This window comes from Chrysochloris asiatica, unplaced genomic scaffold (genome assembly GCF_000296735.1).
Source record: "Chrysochloris asiatica unplaced genomic scaffold, ChrAsi1.0 scaffold00078, whole genome shotgun sequence".
Taxonomy (NCBI): Eukaryota; Metazoa; Chordata; class Mammalia; order Afrosoricida; family Chrysochloridae; genus Chrysochloris; species Chrysochloris asiatica.
This window is the reverse complement of record NW_006408596.1, coordinates 7,010,270-7,036,460: the sequence shown is the minus strand read 5'-3', so window position 1 is coordinate 7,036,460 and position 26,191 is coordinate 7,010,270. Positions and strand designations below refer to the sequence as shown.

Genomic DNA, 26,191 nt, shown 5'->3' with positions numbered 1-26,191 from the left:
CCTGTTGTCAAAGAGGTGAGTGGGTGACGGAACCAGCTGCGTCCTGCCTTATAGCTGTTCCATGTCCCCAAGATAAGGCTGAAGTGTTTGCTTTGCTCCCAGCCGACTCAGTGTTGGCCTTGAGTCTGTTGCCATATTAACTCTGACCAACTTGTGAGAGAGAGGTAATTGGAAGCAACGTGCATATTTGTCTTCAACAACTTGTAACTACAGGGAGTTTGCGGGTCTTGGAATCTTGACCCAAACTTGATTGTTGAGTGGCCAAGGTGGCCAACCCCATTGGATAACCAGGAGATGGGGGACAGGTGCGTGACTGGTACCTGGGTGTGTACTGTGAGTCTCAGGGAAGAGTCCCCATCAATCATACATTTTACAGTTGAGGAAACAGGTTCAGAGAGGTCACATCATTTGCCTAAGCTCACACAGCTAGCAAATGGCAGAGTGGAGACTTAAACTTAGGTCAGTCTGATATGTACAAACACGTTTCATTTTTTCCCACCTGACCTGTACCACTGTCCTCCCCAGTCCCCCAGTGTAGGGTTTGTGAGGACAGTGTGGCCATAGAAGGAACTCTGGTGGCACTGTAGGAGAAGGGTAAGCACTGGTCTGCTAACCGCAAGGATGGCAGTTTAAAACCACCAGCCACACCATGGGAGAATGAAGCTTTCTGCTCCTGGAAAGATTTCTAGCCTCAGAAACCCTATGCAGGGTCGCTATGAATCTACTTGATCAGTGAGTTTGAGTTTTGAACAGGGGCCCAGATGGCACAGCATTGAAGCTCTCAAAAGGGCAGCCATTCGAACCTGACAGCTGCTCTTCCAGAGAGAGATGTGGCAGTCAGCTTCCATAAAAGCTATTGTTGCTGTTAAGTGCTATCAAGTTGATTCCGTCTCATAGGGACCTTGTATAGGGTTTCCGAAGAACAACTGGTGGGTTTGAACTGCTTACATTGTGGTCCGCAATCCAGTGCTGATCCTACAGTGCCATGCCAGAAGTCCATAAAGATTAGTCTTGGAAATCCTTCTCTGTCCTACTAGGCTAAATACTTGGCATGACCCTTTGAGGTGAAGCCCCGTTTTGAACTCCATTTACCAGAGGAAACAAATGAGACTCATCAAAGTTAAGTGACTGTCCGCAGTGTTACACACGAGGGCCAGTGTTTGAGCCATATGGTTCTTATGACACCACTAGACCATTGGAGGACATGGGAAGGTCAGTGGTGGGGAGAAGTGCTGAAAGCCCATGCCCCACCACCTAGAGGCTTTCTACAAGCAGGGGCGTAGACAATGCACCTGGTTGGGGAAAGGGGCCAGATTGCTGCTGTAAACCCCCCGCCCTTGCCCCTGCTCTGAAAAGAGGCATGGCCTACATGACAGTCCAAACCTGGCACCTGAGTCACAGAGGTAGCCAAGGAATGATTCCAGAAGGTCACTTGGCAGCCCCACAAGCCCTTACATTATGCACCATGACCTTCTGCTGCCCCAGAACCATGCACAGGTGTGAGCAGGCCAGCATCTCCCAGACTGGGAAAAACATAGTCTCCAGTGGAAAGAACAGCTAAGGATAGTTTCTTTGCTCCTTCAGGTGACAGCGTACCCACACTCCGGCAAGGTCACGTTTGTCCAGCCTCTGGAAACTCCTTCCAGGAAATGAGTAAGAACAGCTGAGCACTTTCATCTGCTCAGCACTGCTAAGGACTTCTCATACAACGCTTTTCAGTCTCACAACCTCCTCTGACATTACTGTTATTGTCGTTGTCACCATTTCTGCGTTTGGCAGATGAAGATAACTGAGGTTCAGAGAGCTTAAGTAACTGGCCCAAAGTCACACAGATAGAAAGTAATGGAGGTAAGATTTGAACCTGCTTACCTTTTAGTCCAAGGCTTCTTCAGTAACCATAACAACAACAAAAATAGCTAGGTTTCATTGGGTGTTGTGCCAGGAAAGATCTTAATAGTTTACATAGGTTTGTCCTAAGTCACGTGCTCGTACAGATCAAAAATGGAGGCAGTATGGGAAGTACACATGCTTTTTTTTCCACACCCAAAGCTACCATTCTCAGTCTTTTCTGTTCTAGGGGCATCCACTCTCTACTGCCCCATCTACAAAGAAGTGATGTGATATGTAGCCAATGGTTCCCAAACTGGGGAACCAGACAAACCTGGATGAATTGATCACCGCTTTCGTGCCTAACACAATGCCTGTCACAAATAGATGTTCTGGAAATAGTTGTCAAATCAATATGCCAACCAAGAACTCTTGGTCTCACTTGGTGGAAACAGCTATTGTCAAGTTCCATTGGCCCATTTCCCGACATCTGGGACAGCCTGACATTAATTAGTAGCAGTCATTTACCAAAGAAGGGCCCTGGTAGCGAAGTGGACTATGAGCTGAGCTGCTAACTGCAAGGTGAGTTGTTTCAATCTACCAGTTGTTCAGTGGGAGAAAGATAAAGCTTTCTGCTCTAATAAAGATTTGCAGCCTCGGAAACCCTATATAGAGTCACTGTGAGTTGAAACTGACTCGGTGGCACATGACCACCGCTGTTTACCACCAAAGGAAGGTGCTCTGGTGGTGCAGTGGGTTAAGCACTGGCCTATTACTACAAGGTCACAGGTTCAAATCTACTAGCTGCCCCACAGGAGCACGATGAGGCTGTTTGTTCCCATGGGCTGTGAAGATGTACAGCCTTGGAAATCCTACGGAGCAGTTCTACTGTGTCCTATAAGGTTGCGATGAGTTGGGATCCACTCGATGGCAATGCGTCCTTTGCCTAAGGTGCCCTAGTGACACAATGACTAGCTAGTGCTAGCTGTAACTGAAAGGTGGATGGATGGAACCCATCCAGAAGCTCTGTGGGACCTGGCAATCCGCTCCTGGAAAGATTACAGCCAAGAGACTGGAGCCATCTGACACTATGGCCTTCGACCACTCTTCAGGTCTGGACTGGAACTCACCCACAGGGCCCAGTTTTTGCCCAAGCAGTGGATAGGTTTCAGGTGCGGGATGGGGGTGGGGCAACAACAGCACCGGTGAGGAATGCTCATCAATCAAAAGGACAACATTTTCTTAAGGACTGCGAAGTTGGGAAGGGACAGCAAGGTGGATGGAATGCAAATCGCATCCACAGGGGGGGAAGCAGGATAACTGTTGTTCCAAGGAGGCGAATGTAATCGATATAAAATGTGTATGATGTATTGAATGTAAAGCTGATGATCTTGTCTGTAAACCACTCAATTCACAATAAAAAGTTAAAAATAAAACCACAACAGACTTCAGCCAAGAAAACCCTGTGGTGCAGTTCAACCCTGTCAGGTGGGGTCACTATGAGTAGTAATTGACTCCACTGTCCCTAACAACACCTCTTTACTACGTCCTTACTATGTCTCCTATAGCCACACTTACATTGAATCCTCCCCCACTCTAGTTATATGAGGGATTCAAAAAGTTCATGGAAAAATTCCATTATCGTTTCATTCCATGTGTCCACAAACTTTTGAAGTCCACACCCCCCTCCATTATCACCTCCTGCTTTTTTTGAGGTGATATTCATATAACATAAAATTAAGCATTTTCAATTGAACACAATTCAGAGGCATTTAGTATATTCACAATGTTATGCTAACTACCACCTCTATCTCTTTCCAAGGAGTCCTGGTGTGGCGCTGTGGACTAATGTGTCTGTCTGCAAAGTCATTTGAACTGCAAGGTCAGTGGTTCAAGCTCACCGGCTGCTCCTTGGAAACTCGAAACACGGTTGCTCCGGGTCGGATTCGACTCGACAGTACTTAACAACAACCCTCATCTGGGACTCTTAGTACTGCACTGGGTTACTTTGAGTTGGAACTCACTCAGCGTCATTTGACAAGCCTCATCTGAGCTGGTTTTCATACCTTATCTTCCCAGGATTCCGTCTAGGTTAAAGGCAAACCAGAGGGTGGGGGTCCAAAGCTAAACTTTTTGAGGCTGGTCAAGAAGTTGGAAATAGAAGCTGGGTCAAATGGTAAGGATCATTCTAGAAGGAAAGTGGGAAAGCTCTGCACAGTAACATAGGTTTCCCCAAAGTACTTCGATCCAAATACACACAGACATAACATACAAGACATTAAAGAGCCCAGCACCGTTTTCAAATAATTTATTAGGAACTTGAAATTGAAAATAAAACCTGGGAAAAGAAGTTACAGATAAGGAAAGATGGGACACTGGAGAGTGGTAGCTTGCTGCTTTGAAATACCATGTAACATCTTTAAAAAAAGGAATTCCAGAGTCCTGAGCCCTTGGGTGGGCCCAGGGGAGTGGGAGGGTCAGAGGAAGCAGAAAAAAGCAGAGACCAAGTCCCTTGGGACTCAGCTCAAACATGTAGAAAATTAAAAATAAAACCAATAAAATGCAGCTTCTCTTTTATTAGGAAATATTAAAAACAAAAACAAAAACAGAACAAAACAAAAAACCCACGAACAGCTGAGTCTCAGTAACAAAGATTATTGCTTTATGTTCTCAGGGCAAATAGGTTAAGCACCTCAGACAATGAACTCTCCAAAGGGAGGCATGAAGGGTAGGGCTAAGGGAGAAGGGAGCTTAGGCCCCCACAGCCTCAGGCCTGAGGGAGTGGGAGTCAGAGAAAGGGAAGACCTTGGGTGGGTCTCAGCCCTGCCACTGGTCATGAACACTCAGACCCTGAGCCTCACTTTGTCCTTTGAAGGGGGCTCTGGAGTGGGGGTGGGGTGGGCTGCCAAGGGGCTCTGGTGGGAAACTTCAGTGAGAGAATGTGGGGGTTCCCTGAGAAGCTTTGCTTTTCCCTGGGGTCCGCCCCTTCCCAAAATGTCCCCATGCCCCCACTTTGGGGGGTGGGGTGGGGCTCAGAGCAGAAGCCTTGAGGGCCTAACCGGGGCAGGGGACAGGAGGAGACCTATGGAGAGTTATTGCCTTGTCAGCAGCGGCTCCAGGCAAGCCCTTCTCTTCCTTTGCCCCCACACTGGGTTTTCAGGGTGAGACCCAAGGCCTTCCCCTCCCTGCCCCAGGGCCTGAGAGAGCTGGCCTGCTGCTGGCATAGCGGAGGCCTACAAGCTTACAGTAACGGTGTCTGAGGGGACAGAAACACTGGGGGGGAGGGGGCGGAGATGATGCCCTCACCCCCAGGGGTCCAGAGAGGGGTGGGGCATCATCACCTCACAGTATTTACATATGATACAGGACGGGGATGGGTCCAGGGGCTCGGCCTGGCCTATGCAGCCCTGTCCTCTCCAGGCCCGAGGGCAGTGGTCAGGGGCCCACACCCACATAGACACTTTGTTCTCAGCTGGTGGGGGGACACCTGGCTCCTAGCCCCCTGTAGCCTGGGGCTTCACATTCACAAACCTAGAAATAGTTTAAAAACGGTTTCTCTTTTTTTTTAAAAAGGAAAGAGGACAGAGGAAAGGAGGGAAAATCCGAATAAAAAACAAGGGTCAGGACTGCGGCCACTGTAGCAGGCTCCCTCCGCCCTCACTCTAGCTATGCACAAATACAAAAGCTTTCTTGGGGGGGTCCTATGGGGGTGCAGTGGAGAGAGAGGGGCGCAGGCCCAAGAGGGGAAAACCAGAGGGGCAACCAGCTAATCCAAAATAAATAAAAGCGGGCAGGGAGGGGGGAGGTAGGGCAGAAGAGGTGGGAGGTTAGTAGAGGGGCCAGACGATGTGGGGGGCAGCAGGGCAGGGGCTGGGCCCAGGGAGAGGGGGACAGGCAGTAGCAGGCTCCGAGTCGCTGCGGGGGCAGGGGGTGCGGCTTCGGCTGAGGTGATCCCCCCCCTCGGCTGGCTCACTGTGGTCCTCAGTCAGCTGCAGGCTGGGGTGCTGAGCATAAAGCAGAGAGGTTATGAGGGCCTGACTTCTCCTCGGGACACCCCTACTGCTCCTCTCCTGACCCTCTCTTAGACAGGTTGGTTCTGTGCCCACCTTTTGTTGTTGTTCCTTGTTTTCATTGCTCTTCCCCCAGATACTGAATTTATTAAACTTGATTCAAACATTGACCTCCTCCTCCCTGAGGTTTCCCACACCCATTTGTTTATTTAATTTTTGACTGTCAAGTGAGAGAGGGGCCATGTTCATTTCTTCATAAATATTTGTCTGAATGAATAAATGAAACATCACCGGTTCACCTAGAGCCCCGGCGCATCCCTGCTGCAGCCCTGGCCATGCTGCATTCTTTGTGGCTCTCTCTCCATTGCGCAGGATTCTGTGTTGATGTTTAATTCAACTCTACCCTGTTTTTCCTTTCCTCCCTTCTCAGCTTTTCTGTGTGTGTGTATGGTAAAAACCAAGGGGCTTCCCAAAACTTTACGGAGAAATGGAATGAAAAGATCATGGAATTTTTCCAAATTGTTTTTCAAGTCCCCTTGTATATATGTAACAAAACTTTTGTATTTTGACATTTTTTCCATGGACATTCAGTGACACTAATTCCATTCATTGTGTTGTTTAATCATCACCTTCTGAGAGGCATTATGGCTTTTTGCTGCTTTTAAAATAAATGCTTAGAGAAGCGGAATTGTTAGGCCAAAGGGCATGCGTGTTTCAAGTCTGGATTGTAAACACCAAGTCCTTTCTCACACCAGGCCCCTTATACCTTCATCCATGATGGGTAAGAGGGAGCTTCAGAAACCTTTGCCAAACTGATGGCTGAAATGTGCTTTGTCTTGTTTTAATGGGTATCTTGAAATATACATAGCAGCTTGGGTATCTTCTCATATGTCTGCCTCCCACCTGAACTGTGGGTTCCATGAGGGCTGACAGTGTCCCGGACCGTCCGTTATCACCCTCCACCCTTCACCTCACCCCCTCCTCCCTCCTTACCTCCTGCCGCCAGTCCCTGCTTCAGTGGTACCCATTGGTGAAAGCTGTGGCGATCAAGGGGCCCTAGGAAGAGAAAAATGGGACTTGTAGCTTTCTGGGGGAAGTGCAGCAGTCCTGGGGACTTCCCTGATTCTCCGTCAGGAACCCTAAGATGAGGTACAGTACTTTCTCTTGCCATCCTGCAACTGTTCCCACTGCAGTCCTTCTGAAAAGTTCTTGGGTAGGGCCTGAGAATCTGCATGTAACCAGCACCCTGGTAAAAGTCAGGCGACTCCTACGTTCCAATGTAGCCTCCATGCGAGCAGAAATGGTGCGTCTCATCCGCATAGTTATTTGTTGTATTCAGTTGCCTTTGAGGCAATTCTGACTCACGGCTGCCCCATGTGTACAGAGTAGATAAGCTTCATAGGGATTCCGAGGATGTGACGTTTTGGAAGCAGATCACCAGGTCTGTCTTCCGCAGTGCCTCTGAACTGCCAACCAGTTGCCTGGTATTTGCATGCTTAACTCTTTGTGCCACCCAGGGACTCCTCAAAGTATAACTAATGCCTACCTAATGTTGTTGTTATGTGCCATAGAGTTGGTTCCAACTCATAGCGACCCTGTACAGGGTTTCCGAGGCTGTAAATCTTTACGGGAGCAGAAAGCCTCATCTTTCTCCCGTAGAGCAGCTGGTAGTTTCGAACTGCTGACCCTGAGGGTAGCTGCCCGATTCGTAACCACTATGCTACTAGAGCTCCTGGTCCACTATTAGATGCCCAGTGAATGCATGACAGTCCCTCCCTCCCCTCTTAGCACTCTTTCTTCCTCTTCCCATCATCCCTAGCTCCTCTTCTGCTCCTGCAGACAAACAAGGTCTCTTTCTCTCCCAACTTCAAGGTCTCGCAGGGCCTGGCCACTCACCCCAAGACTGTGGCCAAAGCCAGTGCTGGGGGCAGGGCTGGCGGCGCTGATGTAACTGCTGACCCCCGAGTCCTGATTGGCCGCCCCGTAGAGCTCAGCCATGGGGCCAGGGCTGGTGGTCCCCAGGAAGCCCCCGGTGCGGCTGGGAGTCGAACCTGGAGGGGGAGCCATCGTCCAAGGGTGAGAGCCTGGCAACCCAGAAAGAAGATGATCATAACCTCTGTGCTCACAGCCACCACATGGAACACCCACTCCCCCCACATCTCAGCAAATCCTTCTGTCCACCTCCTGGGTACATGTCCACCCCCTTCCCCTCTCACTAGCCCAGGCCCCTTCCCTCGCCTCTTGTCTCTGGTTACAAGACAGCTTCTCACTGGTCTCCCTACCTTCCCCCTCAAGCCCCTCCAAACAGTTCCACACCGTATATCTGGGCTGAATTTCCTGAAATCTGACCTATGTCACCCTACTGCCTAAGATGTTCTGTGTCTCTTCCCAAGGCTGGTTCCTTCTACCTCCCCCGCTTCCCAAGCCATACCCACGTCAACTAGCCTCTAAGTCATTGTATGTGTTCCCTCTGCCAGAAACACTGTTCCTCCTCCTCTTTGCCTGCAAGTCTAAGGTTAAGAGACCCTCGCTTCTGGACTCTGGCACTATCTTCTTCAGGGGTTTCAAAAAGTTCATGGACAAATGGAATGAAAAGATGATGGAGTTTTTTCCATGAACTTCTCTGTAAGTTCTGGAGGTCAGAGGTCAGACATGTCAGGCCCACTCCTAGCTGGATCCCAAGTGCTGACACAATGCCCAGCACCTAATGGGTGCTCAGTGAATACTTATGAATACTTAGAGTGAGTGAATAAATGAGTCACTCTGAAAACAGGCAGCAGTGGCCAAGTGCTGTCCTCTCGGGGCTTCTCTGCCCCCCTCTGCTCCCTCACATCCTGCAGTGCAGAAATCCTCACCTGTTCCTCGGACCACAGCTGCCGCTGCCGCCGCCGCTGCCATTGGTCCATAAGCAGTGAGAGGAATCGCTGAAAGGAAGAGTAAGGACACTTCAGTGTGGCCGGCCAGGGAGGGGGAAGAGGTGGATGAAGGGGGACCCGTACCCTCTGGGCAGAGCTTCCCCCACCTCAGAAAGGACAAGGCAGAAAGTTCTCTTGGGCCGCCATTTGTGCCCTGACTCACGGAAGAGAGGAAGACAGGAGAGAGGACAGCTTCCCAGTGAGCAGCTCTGCCTCAATGTCTCCCCTGAACTCATGGGACATACTTGGACAATCCAAATCCCACAAAGGGTGCGAGCAGGGCTGTAAAGGATGCTGGTCCTGGCCCAGATCTTTTGTCAGGCAGGGGTACCACCCACCCCTGAGATGCTGTGGCACTTTTGCAGCTGTGCCCACCCACTTCAGAGAATTTCCTCACACCTCCCCCAGATCTACCTGGGAGGTTATGTCCCTCATTCCAACTCCAGTGGACTGCAGCTCATGACTGACCACCACAGGCACAAAAGGCTCACCCCCATCTCTCAAGATGAGACGATTCTGCAGTACAATGATTCTGCGGTACAATTTGCCCTCCAGAGCGCCCCGTGGGGTCAGGTGGAAGCGAGATACCATCTTTGCTTAGCAACTCCACTGCCTTGTCCTGCGTCTCTCCCTTGCTTCTCCTGAGAGCATATGTTCAGGGTTCAGTAAAATGTGCTCATCCTAAACCTGGTCTCAGGGCCTATGGGACTACGCAGCCAGAAATGACACCCTACTCCGACTCCCTCAGCCCCTTTTCTGTGGTTGCCTCTTAAGACACAGGGGCCTTGCTATCTCACTCCCACATCTAAAGCCTTGTCTTAGACACAACTGGGGTTTAGTAAGCTCAAGAGACAGAAGTGGTTGCTGCTTAAATGACTCCTTCTCTTGAATCCTGGGAGTCACTTGGGCTGAGGGGTGAGCACCCCCTACTGTCTGGCTCTGCTACAGTTACCCTTGAGGTGCTATAACCTCTTTCTTCCCAAAGAGAGGGGCTTGAGTTTGCTTTTGGCAAGCCCTCATGAGCCAGTCTTGCACCCCAAGATGTGCCCTTCAGCACTGTTTTGGCAACTCTTGCCCTGAAACTGGAAACCAGTTACCACTGAGTCAATTCCAACTCAAGGCAACCTCGTGTGTACCAGAGTAAGACTACTTCATAGTGGCTGATATTTTGGAAGTAGATCATTCATTAGGCCTTTCTTCTGAGGAGCCGCTGGGTGAGTTTAAACCTCCAAACTTTCTGTTAGCAGTCAAATACATTCACCGTTTGTACAACCCACGGGCTTCAAGACACCTGAAAGAGGATGTGTCTTCCCTCAGTTCTGTGAGGACAGGGACAAGGCTCTGAGGTCTGTATTTTGGCCCAGTTAGGCATTTCCACAGAATGACATCAGAAAAGCCAGCCAAGCACATGATTTATCAAAGCCATAAAGAAAGTCTTATTTGTATAAGAAGTACTAGCTTCCCTCTTCAGACTGCAAATTCTACAAGTACCAAGCATTGGCTCTGTCTTGTTACGCCCATGCTCCCGGGGCCTGGCTGAGTGCCCCGTACACAGTAAATCTTCACCTTATGTGAGGGGGCTTCAAAAAGTTCATAGAAACAGTCTATTCTCTTTTCATTCTAGTTTCCCACAAACTTTTTGAAGCCCCTCAGACTTCTGGAATGAATAGAAAGGACCACTCAAGCCCAAACTATTTTTCAAACCCTCACTCTACTCAGGGAAGAGCCTCTTAGTATTTCCGTTCTCCGGGTCTCTCCGCTCCCCGCTTCTCCCCATGTTTCTCATCCTCCCCCCCATTTTTTAGGGCAGACAGCCTCTGACACCACCTGTTGGAAGGCAAGTCTATCTAAAGCCCCATCCACTGCTCACACCCTTCACACATTACCAGGTTGGGGGGCAAGAGTCTGGGGTGGGGTGGGGGAGAAGCAGATTAAACAACACCACCACTTGCAGTTTGTCTTGTCTGTCTACATACGTATACCCCCCGGCCTTGCTCCCAGCTCCAGAGCTGAGTGAATTGGCCTAAGAGAACATTCTAGTTGATTCTAGTAAATTCCTTCCACTTGCCCAGAGGACTGCATTCGACCCTCATATGTATGTTTCATTTGGTCCATACAGTGCTGTAAAATTTTGGGATTTGTTGCCAACATTTAAACATAATGGAGCATTTCTTTATGAGAGCAAAAGCCAGATTTCTGGTTTCTCTAGAAAACTGAGATCTGAGAGCACTGGGTCTACATCTTGCCAGGCAGGGTTGGCTGGAATGAAAGGGTATGCCGCCCACTCCAGCTTGCACAAGTCCCCACCCAGTCTGCTTTGCTTAAAGTTTGAAATTCAGGCTTGTTCACCACTGCATCCCCAGGGCTGACCGCAATGCCTGGCACACTGAAGGCACTAGATCAATATTTGCTAGTAGACAAATGAGGGACTTCGCCTCCTTCTGCTACGTTTGGCCCGATGCCCCACCCTGAAGGTCCAGGTAGCTACAGAGGGCTGGTGGGCAGGAGAAAGGGGTCCCTGCTAGCTTTCCCCTGGAAGGTCCCTGGGTTTCTTGTCTTTCTCGCACTGTGGCCTGTGAGGTGTATGAAATCCGAGCCACTGACCTGTAAGCTCGGGGAGAACTGGGGCGCTCGGGAGAGGGGTCCGCTCTACACGGAATTCTAAAACGAAACGTAAAACAGCTTAGGAGGAAGCAGGGGAGGCCCCTGGGGCATGGGCCAGGGAGGACAGAGGCACCCACAGGGACACTAGGTCAGGGGGACAGGTCATGCACAGGACCCAACAGCTGGGGAGCTAAGGGAGGGGAGAGAGCACAGTCCTCAGCAGGCAGGGAAAGTTGACTGGGAGGAAACACAGGCGAAGAGGAAGAGAGAGAGAGGGAGGGTGGAGTTGCCACCTATACCCTGGATATGGGGCAATGTTGGAGCAACAATTCCAGCTGTGTTTTTGTTTTTTTCTAAAAAGATATTTGATTTGATTTTGTTTTTGCTTGGAAAACATTCACCAACCCAACCTTTTCTACACATAGAGTCCACTGACCTTGATTCCATTCTTTGAGGCTGAGGAACCATCTTCACCCTCCTGGTCTAGATTGTTCTTCTCCCATTAACATAAACTCATGGTCCCCTAAGCCTCCTATCCAACCTTCCAGCTGTTTCTTACAAGGAGTGAAGGGGAGCTTTTGCTTAGGGCACACTGAGTTTCTGTTAATGGTGGTGGAGTAATTTGGAAAAGGAAGGTAAGAATGGTCATACCGCTTGAAGAATGGGAACACCAAACTGCACATGCAGAAATTGTTGAGACAGCGTATGCTTTGTTAGGTATGTTTTCACCACAACAAAATTTTTTGAAAGAAAGAAAATAAATAAGTACAAAGATTTAGAAATGCCACCAAAACATCTCCCAGAACCCCCCTCTTGTTCTTTTTTTCCCCTGGGGAGCTGGGGAGGCAGCATTGATTGAGCAACGGCCCTCAAGTACGGTAGTCTTGGGTTCAAACCCCACCTCCGCTACTTCCCAGGTAAATTATCTTAGAGAATCATTTCTCCATGCTGAATTTGTATCCTGATAAAATGGGGGATAATCATACCTCACACTTTGCTGTGAGGATTAGACAGCAAAATACATACAAAGGAAATCACTTCTCTGAGACCCAACAGTCAGCCATGACTTAAAAATGAAGCTAGACAAGAATGTAAGGAGGCAGGGAAACTAGATGAATGGAAACAACCAGAACAGAAATATTGAGAATGTGCACACATTGTGAAAAAACGTCACTACTGGCATGGAACAACTTGAGAAGAAACTGCTGTGTCAACCTTAACTTAAATCACCTTCACTTAAATCACAATAAAATAGTCTTTTTCAAAAAACATAAGCCAAGGATTCCAAGCTGATGGACAGACCAAGAGGTAGATGATGCAAATACTTAGGGAACCGTTCAAGAAAGAACACAACATCTAGAAGAAACAAGGCTTGCCAGAATTTGGTATCTGATATTTCAAAGAAAATATCAATAAAAAGTCATGATAGGAAAGTACACAACTTTGTTGGACTTGCCACTAATTTTAAGGGCTAGTGTTATTTTTAGTGTGAATTACAAAGAAAATTTGTAAACTCAATTACAAAAGAGGGTTGTGATCATAGTCTTTTGTTTTGTTTCTTCAGTATTCAGGGCCTCAAAAGTCTCTTCTGGTTCTGCAAGGACTCAGCATAGCACCTGGTCCTTATAAACCCAGCCGAACCCCTTGCTGTCAAGTTGTATTACTTATGGAGACCCCATGTAGCACAGCAGAAATGCTCCGTAGAGTTTTCTTGGCTGTAATCTTTACAGAGACAGATCGCCAGGTCTTTCTTCCATGGTTCCATAAACTGTTTTTGTTTTTTTTCCCCATAAATTGGTTTTGAACTGCCAACCTTTAGGTTAGCACCCTATCACAAACTGCTTGTGCCACCCAGGAACCTCTAGATATTATAAATATCCCAACATCAGTCCTTAGGGAGGGTCCCTCACCTGTTGCACTACCCTTAATTAAGGGCCAGGTAGCTACCCAGATTGGCCAATGCCTGGCACAGCCACTGGGCAGGACCTAGGGATCCCTGATGCCCTCTTTGGTGGAAGTGGCAACTCCAGAATAGGGTGGGGAGGAGAGAAAGGCAGGGGGCAGGTGGAGACGGCCTGAAAAGAGGTGCGCCATGCAGGGCCACGCAGGAGCCCCCCACTCCAGCTCCTGAGGAGAGGGTGGGAAGGAGACTGGGAGGGGAGGTGCTCCTTCCTCAGACATGCCTTTCCTTCCAGGCCTCTGTCAGGCAACCTCCCCCAGCCATGCACCCCCAGACACCACCCTGAGCACTGGGGTCATGCTGGCAGCTGAGGGACACAATGCAGGACTTACCAGGGAACTGGTAGGTGTAGCCAGGGGCAAGGCCTGTATAACTCCGGCTGGCATAGGTCGTGGCTTGGAAACCCGGATAACCTAAAGGGACAAGAGGACAGCGTTAGGGCAGGGAGTCTTGCTCCTGAAGAAGGATCTGAGGCACCTGTTTGCTCCCCACCCACACCATCTCATACCATCAATAACAGTTGGTCACATTTATCAAATGTCTTGTGTGTGCCATGCCCCATCTGTGCAAAGCAAGTTGCAGACTTCATTATCTCTTGATATATCATAAGAACTCAGAGAGGTAGGCGCTATTAAGCTAAACCCAAAGCCCTTGCCTTCCAGCTGACTCTGATTCCTGGCAACCCCATGTCTAACAGAGTAGAATTGCTCCATAGAGTTTTCTTGGCTGAACTCTTTACAGAAGCAAATTACTGGGCCTTTTTTCCACAGCACCACTGGGTGGGTTTGAACTGCCAATCTTTTGGTTAGTAATGAAGGGCAAACCGTTTGCATCAGCCAGGGACCTCAGGTGCTAATTAGCAGTCCCATTTTACAAAGAAACTGGGGCTCAGAGAGGTGACACTTATTGGCTGAAAAAAAAAAAAAAATCCACAGTGACTTCCCTGCTGTTTCTCCAACTTGCCACTCTCCTTCTCAGCTCAGGGCCTTTGCACTGACTGTTCTAGAACACACTTCCTCCGGAGTTTGGCATAATTGGGTCCTTCTCATGGTGTACGTCTCGGATCAAATGCCATTTCTTCCCCAAGTCAGTGATAATCTTTATCAGATTACCTGGCTTGCCTTCTCATGCCACTAACTGTTGTTGTTGTTAAGTGCCGTCGAGTTGATTCCGACCCATAGCGACCCTGTATAGGGTTTCCAAGGAGCAGCTGGTGAGCTTGAACCACCAACTTTGCAGTTCAAACAGCTTTGTAGTCTGGCGCATTAACCCACAGTGCCATACATACCAGGACCACTGGTTAGCGCTATCTAAATTATCGCATGGTTTTGTTGGGTTTTTTTTGCTAGTTTTCCATCTTCCTCACCTTGATTATTTCTGTATTTCCAGCTCCAGTATGATGTCTGGAACTTAGTATGCATCTAACAGCTATTGGCAGAGTTGACAAAAGCTTAGCTAGGAAGCTTGGAAGCTTGGGGGCAGTAAGTGGATTTTACCACTGAGGGAATGACTAGGAACAGGAGGTTGAGGATAGTTTCTCAACTCAAAAGATGTAATCAATGTCACTGAACTGTCTAAAGTAGAAATGGTCGAGTGGGTATACGTCTCACTATGTAGGGTCACTATGAGTTGTTACCGACTCTACAGCGCTTAACAGCAACACCATGTATATTCTCAACGACAGCAGCAAATAAATCTTTTTTTAAATTAAAAACATTTGCAAAGGTGATAGAAAAATCATCATTAGTAATGGTGCAACGGCGGTTCCAGTTCAGATCTGGCTCTAAGATGCTCAGCTACCATGTAATGATATTTATGAGAGAGCTTCACAAAGTTCGTGGGAAAATGGAATGAAAAAATAATGGAATTTTTTTCCACGAATCAGAGGTTTTCTTTCTTTTTATCAGGAAAATCTTTTCAATGAGAGTGAAGTCTACTCATGAATCACCTTAAAAGATAAAGCTTTCCAACAACGGCAATAAGAAAGAACTAAATTATTTAAGAAAAGTTTTTTTTTCAATGTTCCAGATCAAAGAAGGCTAACACCTGCTTCTAGCCTGGATCCTGTGCAAAATAACACTTGCACATAAACAGTGGATGACCTCACACTATTATATCAATAGAAATTTATGAACTTGATAACTGTATTGTGGTTACATTAAAAAATACTTTTAATTTTAGGAAACAAATATGGAAGCATTTAGAAGAGTCATGACGTAGATCAAATTAAAAACAAAAACAAAATCCACTGCTTTCAACTTCAACTCACAGGGTTTCAGAGACCTTTATAGGAGTCGACAAGCTTCATCTTTCTCCCACTGATGTATATGACTTTATTATCCTTAAATGACTCGGGGAAAAATCACAAGTATGTGTGTGTATGTATGTGTATGCCCCATCTTTCTTATTTCTGTATTTCTATACACACACACACATGCATGCACACAGAGAGATAAAATGATAAAGTAAATAGGATGCTAACAATAGGTGAATCTGGGTAAAGGGAGTATGGATACTCTTTAAAGTATTTTATTTTAAAGTAATTCTTCTAAAAGGTTGAAATTCTTTCTAAATAAAAGTTTTAAAAAAATTTAAGACTGACTCTTATTTGGAAAGTGCTCTCCTCTCTTCTTTTTCTGGGATCCTAATTCTGTCTCCCCAGGCCACACCATGTCTACCTCTCTGGACTCCCATCCTTTCTGTATCCCCTTACTCCCTTTGTTGTTGTTGTTGTTAAGTGCCATCGAGTCGGATCCGACCCATAGCGACCCTGTACAGGGTTTCCGAGGGTGTAAATCTTTACGGGAGTAGAAAGCCTCATCTTTCTCCCGCGGAGCGGCTGGTAGTTTCGAACCGCTGACCTTAAGGTTCGCAGCCCGATTCGTAACCACTACGCTACCAGAGCTCCTTGTACCTGGCATAAATCTCCTGTACTGTTCTCTTCCTCTGTGAACATATCTTGTCTTCCCAGGGAGACCTGCACTTCTGAGGGCAAGCTCAGCCTTACTACCCCCAGTCCGGGGGCCCAAAACACTGTGTGAAGAATCAAGTGTCTGCCCTGATTAGGGCCAACTCCTGGGTAACTGCCAACACTTAGGACAGGCGTTAGCTCCTCTTGGGAGCCTCCCCTGACTCCTCCATCACTAACTGTGCTGACAAAGCCCACCTACTGTATGTACTTGATGGTGGGAACCCATGGGGGAGGGCATGTCATGTCTCTCAGAAGATGATAAATAATTAGTTGAATGAAACAGAAAGCACAAACTCCCCGAATTTCTTCCCTACCCTCACGGCTGGCTCTGACTCATCTTTCTCTGATGTTTCTAAGTCTGGGTTAGGTTCTTCTGTTAAGGCTTCCTTGGCACTGTACATGTCTCCAACCATAAACCTCCAAGACAAGTCACTGTAGCAATTCTGGCACATAGTTTGTTGTTGTTGTTAAGTGCCATCGAGTCATTCTGACTCACAGTGACCAAGGAGCGGTTAGTGAGCTTGAACCATTGACCTTGTGGTTCAAACCAACCTTGCAGTCCAGCGCATTAACCTGCATCGCCACACCAGGACTCCATGGCATATAGTTGTTGTTAAGTGCTATGGAGTCAGTTCCGACTTTTAGCGACCCTGTAAAGGGTTTCCAAGGCTGTAAATCTTTACGGGAGCAGAAAGCCTCATCTTTCTCCTGCGGGACAGCTGGTAGTTTCAAACTGCTGACCTTGCGGTTTGCAACCCGATTCGTAACAACTACGCTTCCCAATAAATATTTGCCAAAAGGATAGGTGAATGGACAAATGCATGGGTTATGATATGAAGTGCCGTCGAGTTGATTCTAACCTATAGTTAGCCTGTATAGGGTTTCCAAGCAGAGACTCGTGAGCTTGAACCGCCAACCTTCCAGTTCAAAGCAACTTTACAGTCCAGTGCATTAACCCACAGCGCCACACCACGGCTTCAACACAGATGGAAGGACTCCATTAATATGGAGCAAATGGCTCCTTCTTCTGGCTACCAGCAGAGGGCAGTGTCACCCAACCAAACCACCCCACCCTTCGTGGAACTGCTGAACTTGGGCTCCGGATAGCTCCCTCCTGTCTAGTGACTCAGACAGGTCAGAACACAGAGAAGACGCACTGCCCCCGCGTACCCTGGGCAGCCCCAGGAGTGGTTCTGGGCAGGAAGAAGCCAGACATAGGCACCTACCCAGCATGCCGATGCCCAGCATAAAGGCGTCCATCCCGTAGGGCATGACTCGAGACCTCCCCCGGGCAGAGCCGGTTGGCGACATCACTTCTTTTGGCTGAGCTTTTTTACATTCCACCTGCAATGAGAGTCTGAGACATCAGTCCCTTTCACCAGCTGAAGGCCACTACCTCTGCTCCCTGGAGGACCTTTTTACCATGTACCTACCACTTGCTGTTTAGTAGATTTCTACTTTTGGTGACCCCATGTGTGACACAGCAGAATTGGGTTTCCCCCCCAATGGCTCATTTGCCAGACCTTTCTTTCTAGGTACCTCTGGATGGACTTGAAGCCTCAGCCTTTTGGTTAACAGCCATGTGAATTAACCATTTGTACAACCAGGGCTTCTACTCATTCCATAGCATGCTCACTATGTATGTAAACAGCTTTGCATGTGATATTTCATCATGTGTATGTCATTTCTATCATGGACTGTCACCTCCATTTGACAGAGAAGGAAAGTGAGGCTTGGAAAAAGAAAGCGAATCTGCCCAATGGCCATACTAGCAAGGGTTAAGTGAGGCTAGAAATCCAGATCTCTCTGACATCACAAGCTAGCTTTCTTTTTTCTTCTTAAAAAAACCTTTTTATTGGGAATTGAGTGGAGGTTTACAGAACAGATCACAAGCCATGCTTTTTAACAGTCATGTGGCACAACTTCCCTGTATAGATTTTCAGAGCGTGGGGACTCTGGCATTGCTCCTCTGGCTGTGAGACCCCTTCGCAGCTCAGGAATGTACTAGCTTCCCAGGCTGGCTCAGTCAGCAGCCCCAGTCCCTTTGCTCCTGTTCGTATTCAGGCCTAGCTCACCATTTTGTTGTTGATTTCATGGAAATGGATTTCACACACTTTCTCCACGATGTCCTCACTCTCAAACGTGACAAAACCGAACCCTAGAGGCCAAGGAGCAAAGGCAGGGTCAGAATCATACTGCAACCCCAAGTTACGCCAGTACCATTCCTCCTTTGCAGGCAAGTATCTAATGAGAAGCTCGACTATCGGCCTAGTAACTTCAACTACCCAAATTACAGACAAGAAAACTGAGGCTCAGCAAAGTGAAGTGATTTGCCACAGGTCACCCAGCAAGTCAGAAAGTAACAGAGCTGTGCTGAGAATTCTCTCAACATGCCTCTTCTGTTTGAATATTTTCCAAAGAGGGAAAAAAGAACATACATACACCTTTAGCTAAAGTTACACAAAGACATACACATGCAAACACATTTGGCAGACGCACACACTCACACCCAGGTACCCCACCTATCACAGACACTCACAGGGCACCCTCTCACATGTTTTTCATTACCCTGATACATGAAACAAGCACACAGATTTAGACACCCTCATATGTACAGATACACACACACATACACACACACACACACACACACACACACACACACACACACACACACGGAACACACACCACTCTCAAAAAAGGTGGAGAGACCCAAAGTCCCAAATAACTAGAGAAACAGCCTCGGGGTATGTTCAAGGGACCCAAATGGGATTGATGAGAGTCAAGGCCCTTGGAAGAAAAAACACCTGGCTGCCTCTCCACAGTGGCCCGGATGCTCAGAGGCTCAGTGCAAGGAGAGGGGGATGGACTTGGCCTGGTGGCAGCAGACTGATGGGGCTGTGGAGTCTGTCTGACCCCAACCCTGGGGTGGCCTAGTCTGGGCTCAGGCTCCAGTTACCAGGATCCAGGGAGGTCGGTTTGGCTCAATTTGGGGGCTTGTGGGAAGGGAGGGGGGCGCTCCTCTTTTCTTCTCCTGTGTCTACAACTGGACAAGTTTCTAGCACAGGAAACAGGCGGGACAAAAGCCTTCTATAAGGCCAGGCCCGGGAGAGGATGCAGATCCTCAGGGATAGGATGTCAAGAGGCAAGATGAAAGGGCAGCTGTGACCTGCAGCCCCCTGGCTGACCACAGGCCCCCAACCAGCTTAGGAAGGGGGAGGGGGCCCGTACTCACCTCGGTGCCGATTGGTGGTTTTGTCAAACATCAGCATAGCATCATCTACCTGAAACAAAGACTGCCATGGAGGACCCACCAGGTACCAACCTCCCCCTCCCCACACACACCGCCACAACCCAAAAGCAGGGATGCCTATACCCATTCCTTAGTCCAGTCCAGACTTTATCTGAAGCCTGCTCTCTAGGCAGGGGACAACTTTCCATCTGCAACCCATCCAGCTGCCTGGCTACTCAATGGACCAGCTTCTATCCATAAAAGTTCCTACCACGTGCCTGGCACTTTGCCCCACAAACTTTATAAGCATCATCTTTGCCACATTCTCACATATCTGCCCCATTTTGCAGATAAAGGAAACTGACTCAGAGAGGTGAAGTAGATCACCCAGGGTCACACAGCAAGTCCTAGGCCAAGGAGGGAGGAAGAGGAGTCAGTCGGAAAGAGGGTGCTAGAAAATGGGATTGCATAGGTGCAGGAGGAGTGAGAAGGGGAAGACAAAACCTTTTCCCTGTGTCCCAAAAAAACAGGAGGACAGCAGCCACACCAGTCAGACTCAACTCCCCTTTCCTGGTTCACATCTTTTCCTCTGATGGAGGTTTCCTTTTGCTACAGGCTGTAATTAAAGCAAGTAGAGTTCAGAGCCTGGGCTGTGGGCCTCCCACTGACTGGGGGAGGGGAAATGGATCGAGGAAGGGGTAGATTTACATCACCACACACTCTTGAGCCCCAGACTTCTCTTCTTGCTACTCCCTACAGGCATTTCCTTCCATATATGCAGACAGCCAAAGACTTAGCTTCTCTTCTCAGTCCTACCTCCCTCTCTTTGCCCACACCTGCTGCCTTCTCCTAACTCTTGAATTCTTCAAATGTCTGATTCACTCTCCCCCAACTGGCCAAGTACCTAATGAAAAGGATCCTGGGGCCTTGGAATACAACCTTTTTCTGACTGTCCTTCCTTCTCTTTTCAGGCTTGCCATCTGACTTCAAAGGGTCTGTCTCATTCAGGTGGAAGAGAAAGATCTTGCACTAGGGTGATCCTTCAGCTCTCTTAAGGCCCCAAGATGCACCTGGCTTCTGACTCTCCCATGGAAGAACCAGGACTCCACTGAGTTAGAGAAAAATGACATCTGCCTCCCCAAGGTGTCTCTTGTCCTGGGGACAGCAGAGTGCCTCCCTCCTCCCTCCCTCCCAAGGACTCAACTTTAGTCCCAACACCAATCTGGTGAGATAGTCCAAGCTGGGCAGACCTTTCAGGCTCAAAAACTTCTTCCCCACTCCCTCCCTGACTTCACCAAGAGAAACCAGAAACACAGGAAGGAAAGTTATGTTCCAAGTGCACATTTTGAATAAGGTAACCCCAAACTAGAATCCTGGATCCTGTAATTGAGATATATTAACCCAGTATATCTCAAATAAACGAATTACAAAAAAATTTTTTAATAGAAAAAATAGACTCTGACTTTCAGATAAGAAACTGAAATCTGAAATCATGGCTACCCAACCTAAGCCAGTGTATCTCAAATAAGAGTCCTGGTATAGGATAAGCTCAGGACAGCAAGGTCGGTTTGAACCACAAGGTTGGTGGTTCAAATTCACCATTCACTCCTTGGAAACTCTATACTATGGATCAGAATCGACTTGACGGCACTAAATAACAACAACTACGATATCTCAGATATTCTCATTTCCACAAACTGGATCTGTCTTATTAATTCAGTTGTCCATGAGGCAATTTCAATTCATGGTAACCCCATGTGTGTCAGAGTAGAACTATGTTCACAGGGTTTTCAGTGGCTGACTCTTCCTTGGCCGAACAACTCCAAAGAGATTGCCAGGTCTTTCTTCCAAGGCACCTAACCAAAAGGAACCTCCAGTCTTTTGGTTGGTAGCATCACCCAGGGATTCCGTCTATCTTATAGGAAGGAATTCAATGACATAGTACATATAAATCTCTTAACTCACAGTACCAGTACCAGGATGCAACAAGTACTTAATAATGAATGCTAATGATGATCTTATTATGGGCAGCAGATATGCCCATAGTCACATGGACAGATAGTGGCAAAACTGAAGACCCGGCCAAGATCTATGACTTACAAGATTCTATCAGGGCAGAGGCTGTGCCATTTAAGACCATCCCCCTATTGAGCACCTGACTTGTAAATGGTGCTCAATAATTATTTGTTGATGGAACAAATGGATGAATGTCGCCACCAGCCACACCCTCCTCTCGAACCTTCAGGTTTGAGTTCCTATATGACCCACAAACTAATCCAGTCAAATCCCTGGTTCCACCCATTTTCCTCCACCTAACCTTCCATTTCACCATCCCGCCCACCCCTCAGACCCCTCAACCTAGACCTTGTGAGAGGACCCCTGAGTGGGCCTGTGGGGTGGACACCAGGGGAGGGGACAAGTAAAGTGGCTGGAGGCCCAGGGTCCCCCCACTTGTGTCTCCTCCCTGGGGCCAGCTGAGGGGAGGGAGGCTACCAGCCCAGTGTCCTTAATAGGCTTTGGTCTCCATGGGAACCTAGGGGCAGGGGGACTTGGGGGGGAGGGGAGGCGGCCGAAGCTCGCTGACCAGTGGGTGCTGCCAAGTTCGGCGGCTGCTAAGCCTGAGTGGCAGCCATGGCGGCTGACCATTGTTCCCCCCTCGGCGGCGGCCCCTGGATCCGGGCGGGGAGCCCCCTGTCGCGGGGCCCTTGGCATTCCCGGCTGTCCCCCTCGCTCCCTGGCAGCCTATTCTCCGGCTCCCCCTGGCCTCCCCGGGCCGGTTTCACATGCCAACGCCGATTTAGGCCCGAACAAAAGACGCGGCCGCTGACGGCTTCTCCTGGGGCCCGGTTGTCATAGCAACGCCGGCCCCGGGGGCAGGCGGCCTCCAATCACAGCTGCTGGATCAGATTAGTGCGGGCTCTAATGCTCAGCGCTCAGACACAAAGACACCCCGCCGGAGCCGAGCGGGCCTGCTGCTTCCCAGGAGCGCCCTTCCCTCTGGGGCTCGGCCTGGCCTGGCCTGGTCTGGCCTGCGTCCCGCACCTAGGTCCCCATGGGGGCGCCGGAGTCCCCACACCCACCCCATTACGTGCAGGCCAGAGGACCCCTATCCTCCCATTTCTCAAGCCTTGTTCCTCTTCACCCTTTTCCTGGGTGGAAAAGCGGAGATCCGGTCTCTAACCCATCGCACTAACTAGAGAGACCAACCCTTTTTCACCCCCAGACTCATAGCTTGGGCTCTTCATCGCTGTCTCCCCTTGGGACCTTGTTGTCCATACTGCTCACCTTTCTGGAAATTGACATCCTATAGCCAGGTTTCACCCCACCCTCTATCTCTTCATAGCCTGAACAGGGTTCTTCAGAGCCAGCTCTCTGGGCCTGGTCGGGGATTTAGGGTGCTCTCTTCAACCCAAGTCACCCCACTTTGCCCTAAGCACGCAGCCTGGGCAAGCAGGGTGCTGAGTGCAACCACGAGTTATATTTATTGCTTCATTATCATCCTGGCCAGGAAGACGTGGGGGGAAGGTACAACCAATTGTCGCTGGCCTGGACAGGTGCAAACTCCCAGGAGGCCCAGGGGTGGCTGGATTGAACTGGTAATGGGAGCACAGCCTCCCTCAGGAGAGTGAAGATAAGCAAGAGAAAAACACAGGCAAGGGCAACAACTGGGACAGCCACTCTGTGGCTTCCTCCCCCAGGGACCTGTCCGGAGTCTGAGGTCCCTAAGCAGCCTGTGAGTCTGCATCATGGATTTGGCCCGGCCTCACCCACAGAAGGGCTTGCCCACACTTTCCTATTTGCAGGTATTGGTGTGATCTGGTGGGACCCCAACGCTACAAGGTTACCCAGATGTCCCCCCACATGGACCAACCTTCCCGAACTGTTCAAAATACTGCTTCACATCCTCCACCGTGGTGTTCACTGACAGCCCCCCCACAAAGATCTTCTTCGTTCGAGTCACCATCTGTTAGGGGTGGGAAGGAGAAAGTGGGCATCTGAGTCGCGTGGCCTACCGCCACCAGCAGGGGATCAACCCCCCTGCCAGGATGCCAGCTGACAAGCTCTCTGTGACCCCAGCCTCTCTGAATGCCCCCCAAGCTCTGCCTCAGACCTCCCGCCTCTAGGCCTGTCACGGGCAGCTGTGCACCCCACACCCTGGCTGGCCTCCTGCCTGTCTTCTTCCCTTGGGGGTCTGTGTCTGGAAAATGCCTTCCTAAGACCAGGAAAAGGGGTGGTGATCAGTGACCCCAAAACCTAACAGCTCCTTTAGGCGAAGCCAAGGCCCATCACAGGGTCTCCCTGAACTCAAGGCTGACATTTTCCTCACCACTCTCCTCCCAACTCAACCTCTGGCAGCCCCATAGCCCCAGCCTGTTTCAGGAAGAACACATGGTCCTAATTACCCCAGGAGTGCATGGCTAATCCGAGGCAATTCCCAGCCCCATCCTAACACTAAAGCTCCTTCTGTCACCAAACTCCTTAATGGAATTAACCCAATTCTGACCATGTGCTCCCTGGTGCGGCCGGCCTTGGAATACCTGCTCCGTAATTACTTTCAGGTCCTTGGTTGGACCCTGTGCCGAATGTCCCTTTCCTGGCTCCTTAAACTTGTTCGTTTCCCTTCTCCATGGAGGGATTCCACCTGGCTTAGAATCTTAAAGCCCTCTATCTGCCACCAACCCTTTGCAAAAGGGAAAAGTGAGGTCTCCTGGAGAGGGGCCTCATCCTAGGACACAAACATCTGCCAGCTCAGGGGTCCTGTACCCTCTGTACTATATGATCCACTTTCCCTCCAAACCCCTGTATCTGTATTGGACTTTTAAGTTTTAAGTTTAACTTTTAAACTTTTAAATTTAATCTGGCTAGTTGCCCCAAGCCGGGAATAGAATCTTATGCTCCTGTCCCCCACCAAAAAAAGTTCTACTGCTCAGAAATTCATTTTCTGCACTTTTCTGCCATCCCTCTCTACACGCCACCAGAAACATGTGCCAGAGTGCCAGCAGAAGACATGTGTGAGAGCAGCCACAGCCACTGAGATTGAGAGACAGCAGGTGACAGGGTACCCAGGGCCCAGCGAAAGGTGGGATTTATTGCCAGGCTCCATCAGAGCTTATCCCCAACGTAGGAGGGTTATTGGAGTAAGTCTGTCTTGAGTTTGGCCCCCAAATACAAGTTACACAGGCTTTACTTTATGAATTCAGAATTAGACTCAGGGTCCAAACTGTACTGGCATCAAATACAGAGAGCAATGAATTCACCCCCTCCTCCGCCAAGGGTTGCTCCTTTCAAAACATGCAGTCCCTCCCACCTAGCCTGTGATAAGTCCATCCCAGAACACAAGCCACAGAGCAAGAACATCAACAATACCCCTACCTCCCACCCCAGACCATCCTGGAAACACTCCAAACAGAGGTTTCAGAAGCAACTTCCATAGGAAGGAATGCTGGGGAAAATCCCTGCCCAGTTGTCCATGGTTACAGAGCTGCTCCCAGGCAGAAACACACGTACCTTAGGCTGTGCTCTTCGAGGAAAGGCCACCTTGGGGTCAATCTGAAAGAGAACAGGGGTTGGGTAGGGGTGGAAGAGACCTCGGTCATTATACGTCACATAGCTGATCACCAGTGACCATATATGACCCAGACTTCAGCTCTGAGGATCTCTCTTGTTCCAAGACAGAGATGACACACGGACATCTGGCAGGGAAGGGTTGTGGCTTTAGAGTCAGACTGTCTGGGTTTGAAATTCCACCTGTACTGCTTCCCCAAGCTCTGCCTCAGACAAGTGAGTTAACCTCTCTGAGCCTCACGTTCCAGCTCACTGGCAAAATGGGCAAATAATGCAATCCACCTCACAGTGTTGCCTGTACATTACTTGAAATAATGCCTGCAAAGGCACAAGGCATGGTGTGTGGCTCAGAAGGAACCAAAAATCTTACTTTTTCGAGGGCCAGGTACGTGGGGATCCCTTTCTGCCTGCATGAATTCAGACACCTGCCTAAGTGAGGCATGTGATTTAGACTTTGGAAACCTTGCAAATGGAATTTTAAAAGGCTACAAGATGAGAGCTGACAACAGCTAGGAGGAAACTCATAGCGTCCCCAGTACTATTCACATCTAACAGCTGTCCGGACACTGAAGCTAACAGCGAAGACTTGGAGTGAAGCACAGGGCAATCTTTGGTGATGTGAAAGGACTTGGACTTCGAAACTTTGGGCGCCTGGCCAACCCTGTGATCTTGGTAACTCGCTTGACCCCTCTGAGCCTCAGTTCCCTCATCTGCAAAGTGGGGATAACCACACCCACTCTCGCCAGAGGCGGCAGTGAGCAGCCAGAGGAGATAACTTGGGTGAAAGCAGTCCTTTGTGAACTGCCTTGCGCTGCACAAACAAAGGTGCGATTTCCAGCAGGCCACCTTTGCCCTGGCTGTGAACAACCAAGGGAAAGATCAAGAGGCTCTCCAGGCTCCTGGGACTGGGGACAGAGTGTATGAGAAAATCCTTCTTGCTGTTGGAGCTGGGTACCCCTGGGTACTACACCCATACTGACCAGCAACAAAGCCAGGGCAGGGCATATGACACGATGATCAAAGCAGGAACTAGGTTTCTTGCCACCCACATGGGTTGGACATCGCTCCGAAGTTAACCAGCCAATCGCAGGTAAAGTCCTCGCCCAC

The 26,191-nt window shown here is 49.1% G+C and overlaps 1 protein-coding gene across 1 annotated transcript in view; it reads right to left on the bottom strand.

Moving 5' to 3' along the window:
* Positions 1-6,851: 6,851 nt before the first annotated feature.
* Positions 6,852-26,191, bottom strand: part of MSI1 (musashi RNA-binding protein 1) — a 22,101-nt gene continuing 2,761 nt past the window's right edge. The window contains exons 4-12 of the mRNA XM_006865446.1: positions 25,028-25,069; positions 23,391-23,483; positions 19,523-19,571; positions 18,363-18,445; positions 17,514-17,631; positions 13,649-13,729; positions 8,693-8,761; positions 7,734-7,921; positions 6,852-6,893 (exon numbers count right to left, since the gene is read on the bottom strand). Coding sequence (XP_006865508.1) covers positions 6,852-6,893; positions 7,734-7,921; positions 8,693-8,761; positions 13,649-13,729; positions 17,514-17,631; positions 18,363-18,445; positions 19,523-19,571; positions 23,391-23,483; positions 25,028-25,069 — 765 coding nt within the window. The remainder of the gene's footprint in view (positions 6,894-7,733; positions 7,922-8,692; positions 8,762-13,648; positions 13,730-17,513; positions 17,632-18,362; positions 18,446-19,522; positions 19,572-23,390; positions 23,484-25,027; positions 25,070-26,191) is intronic.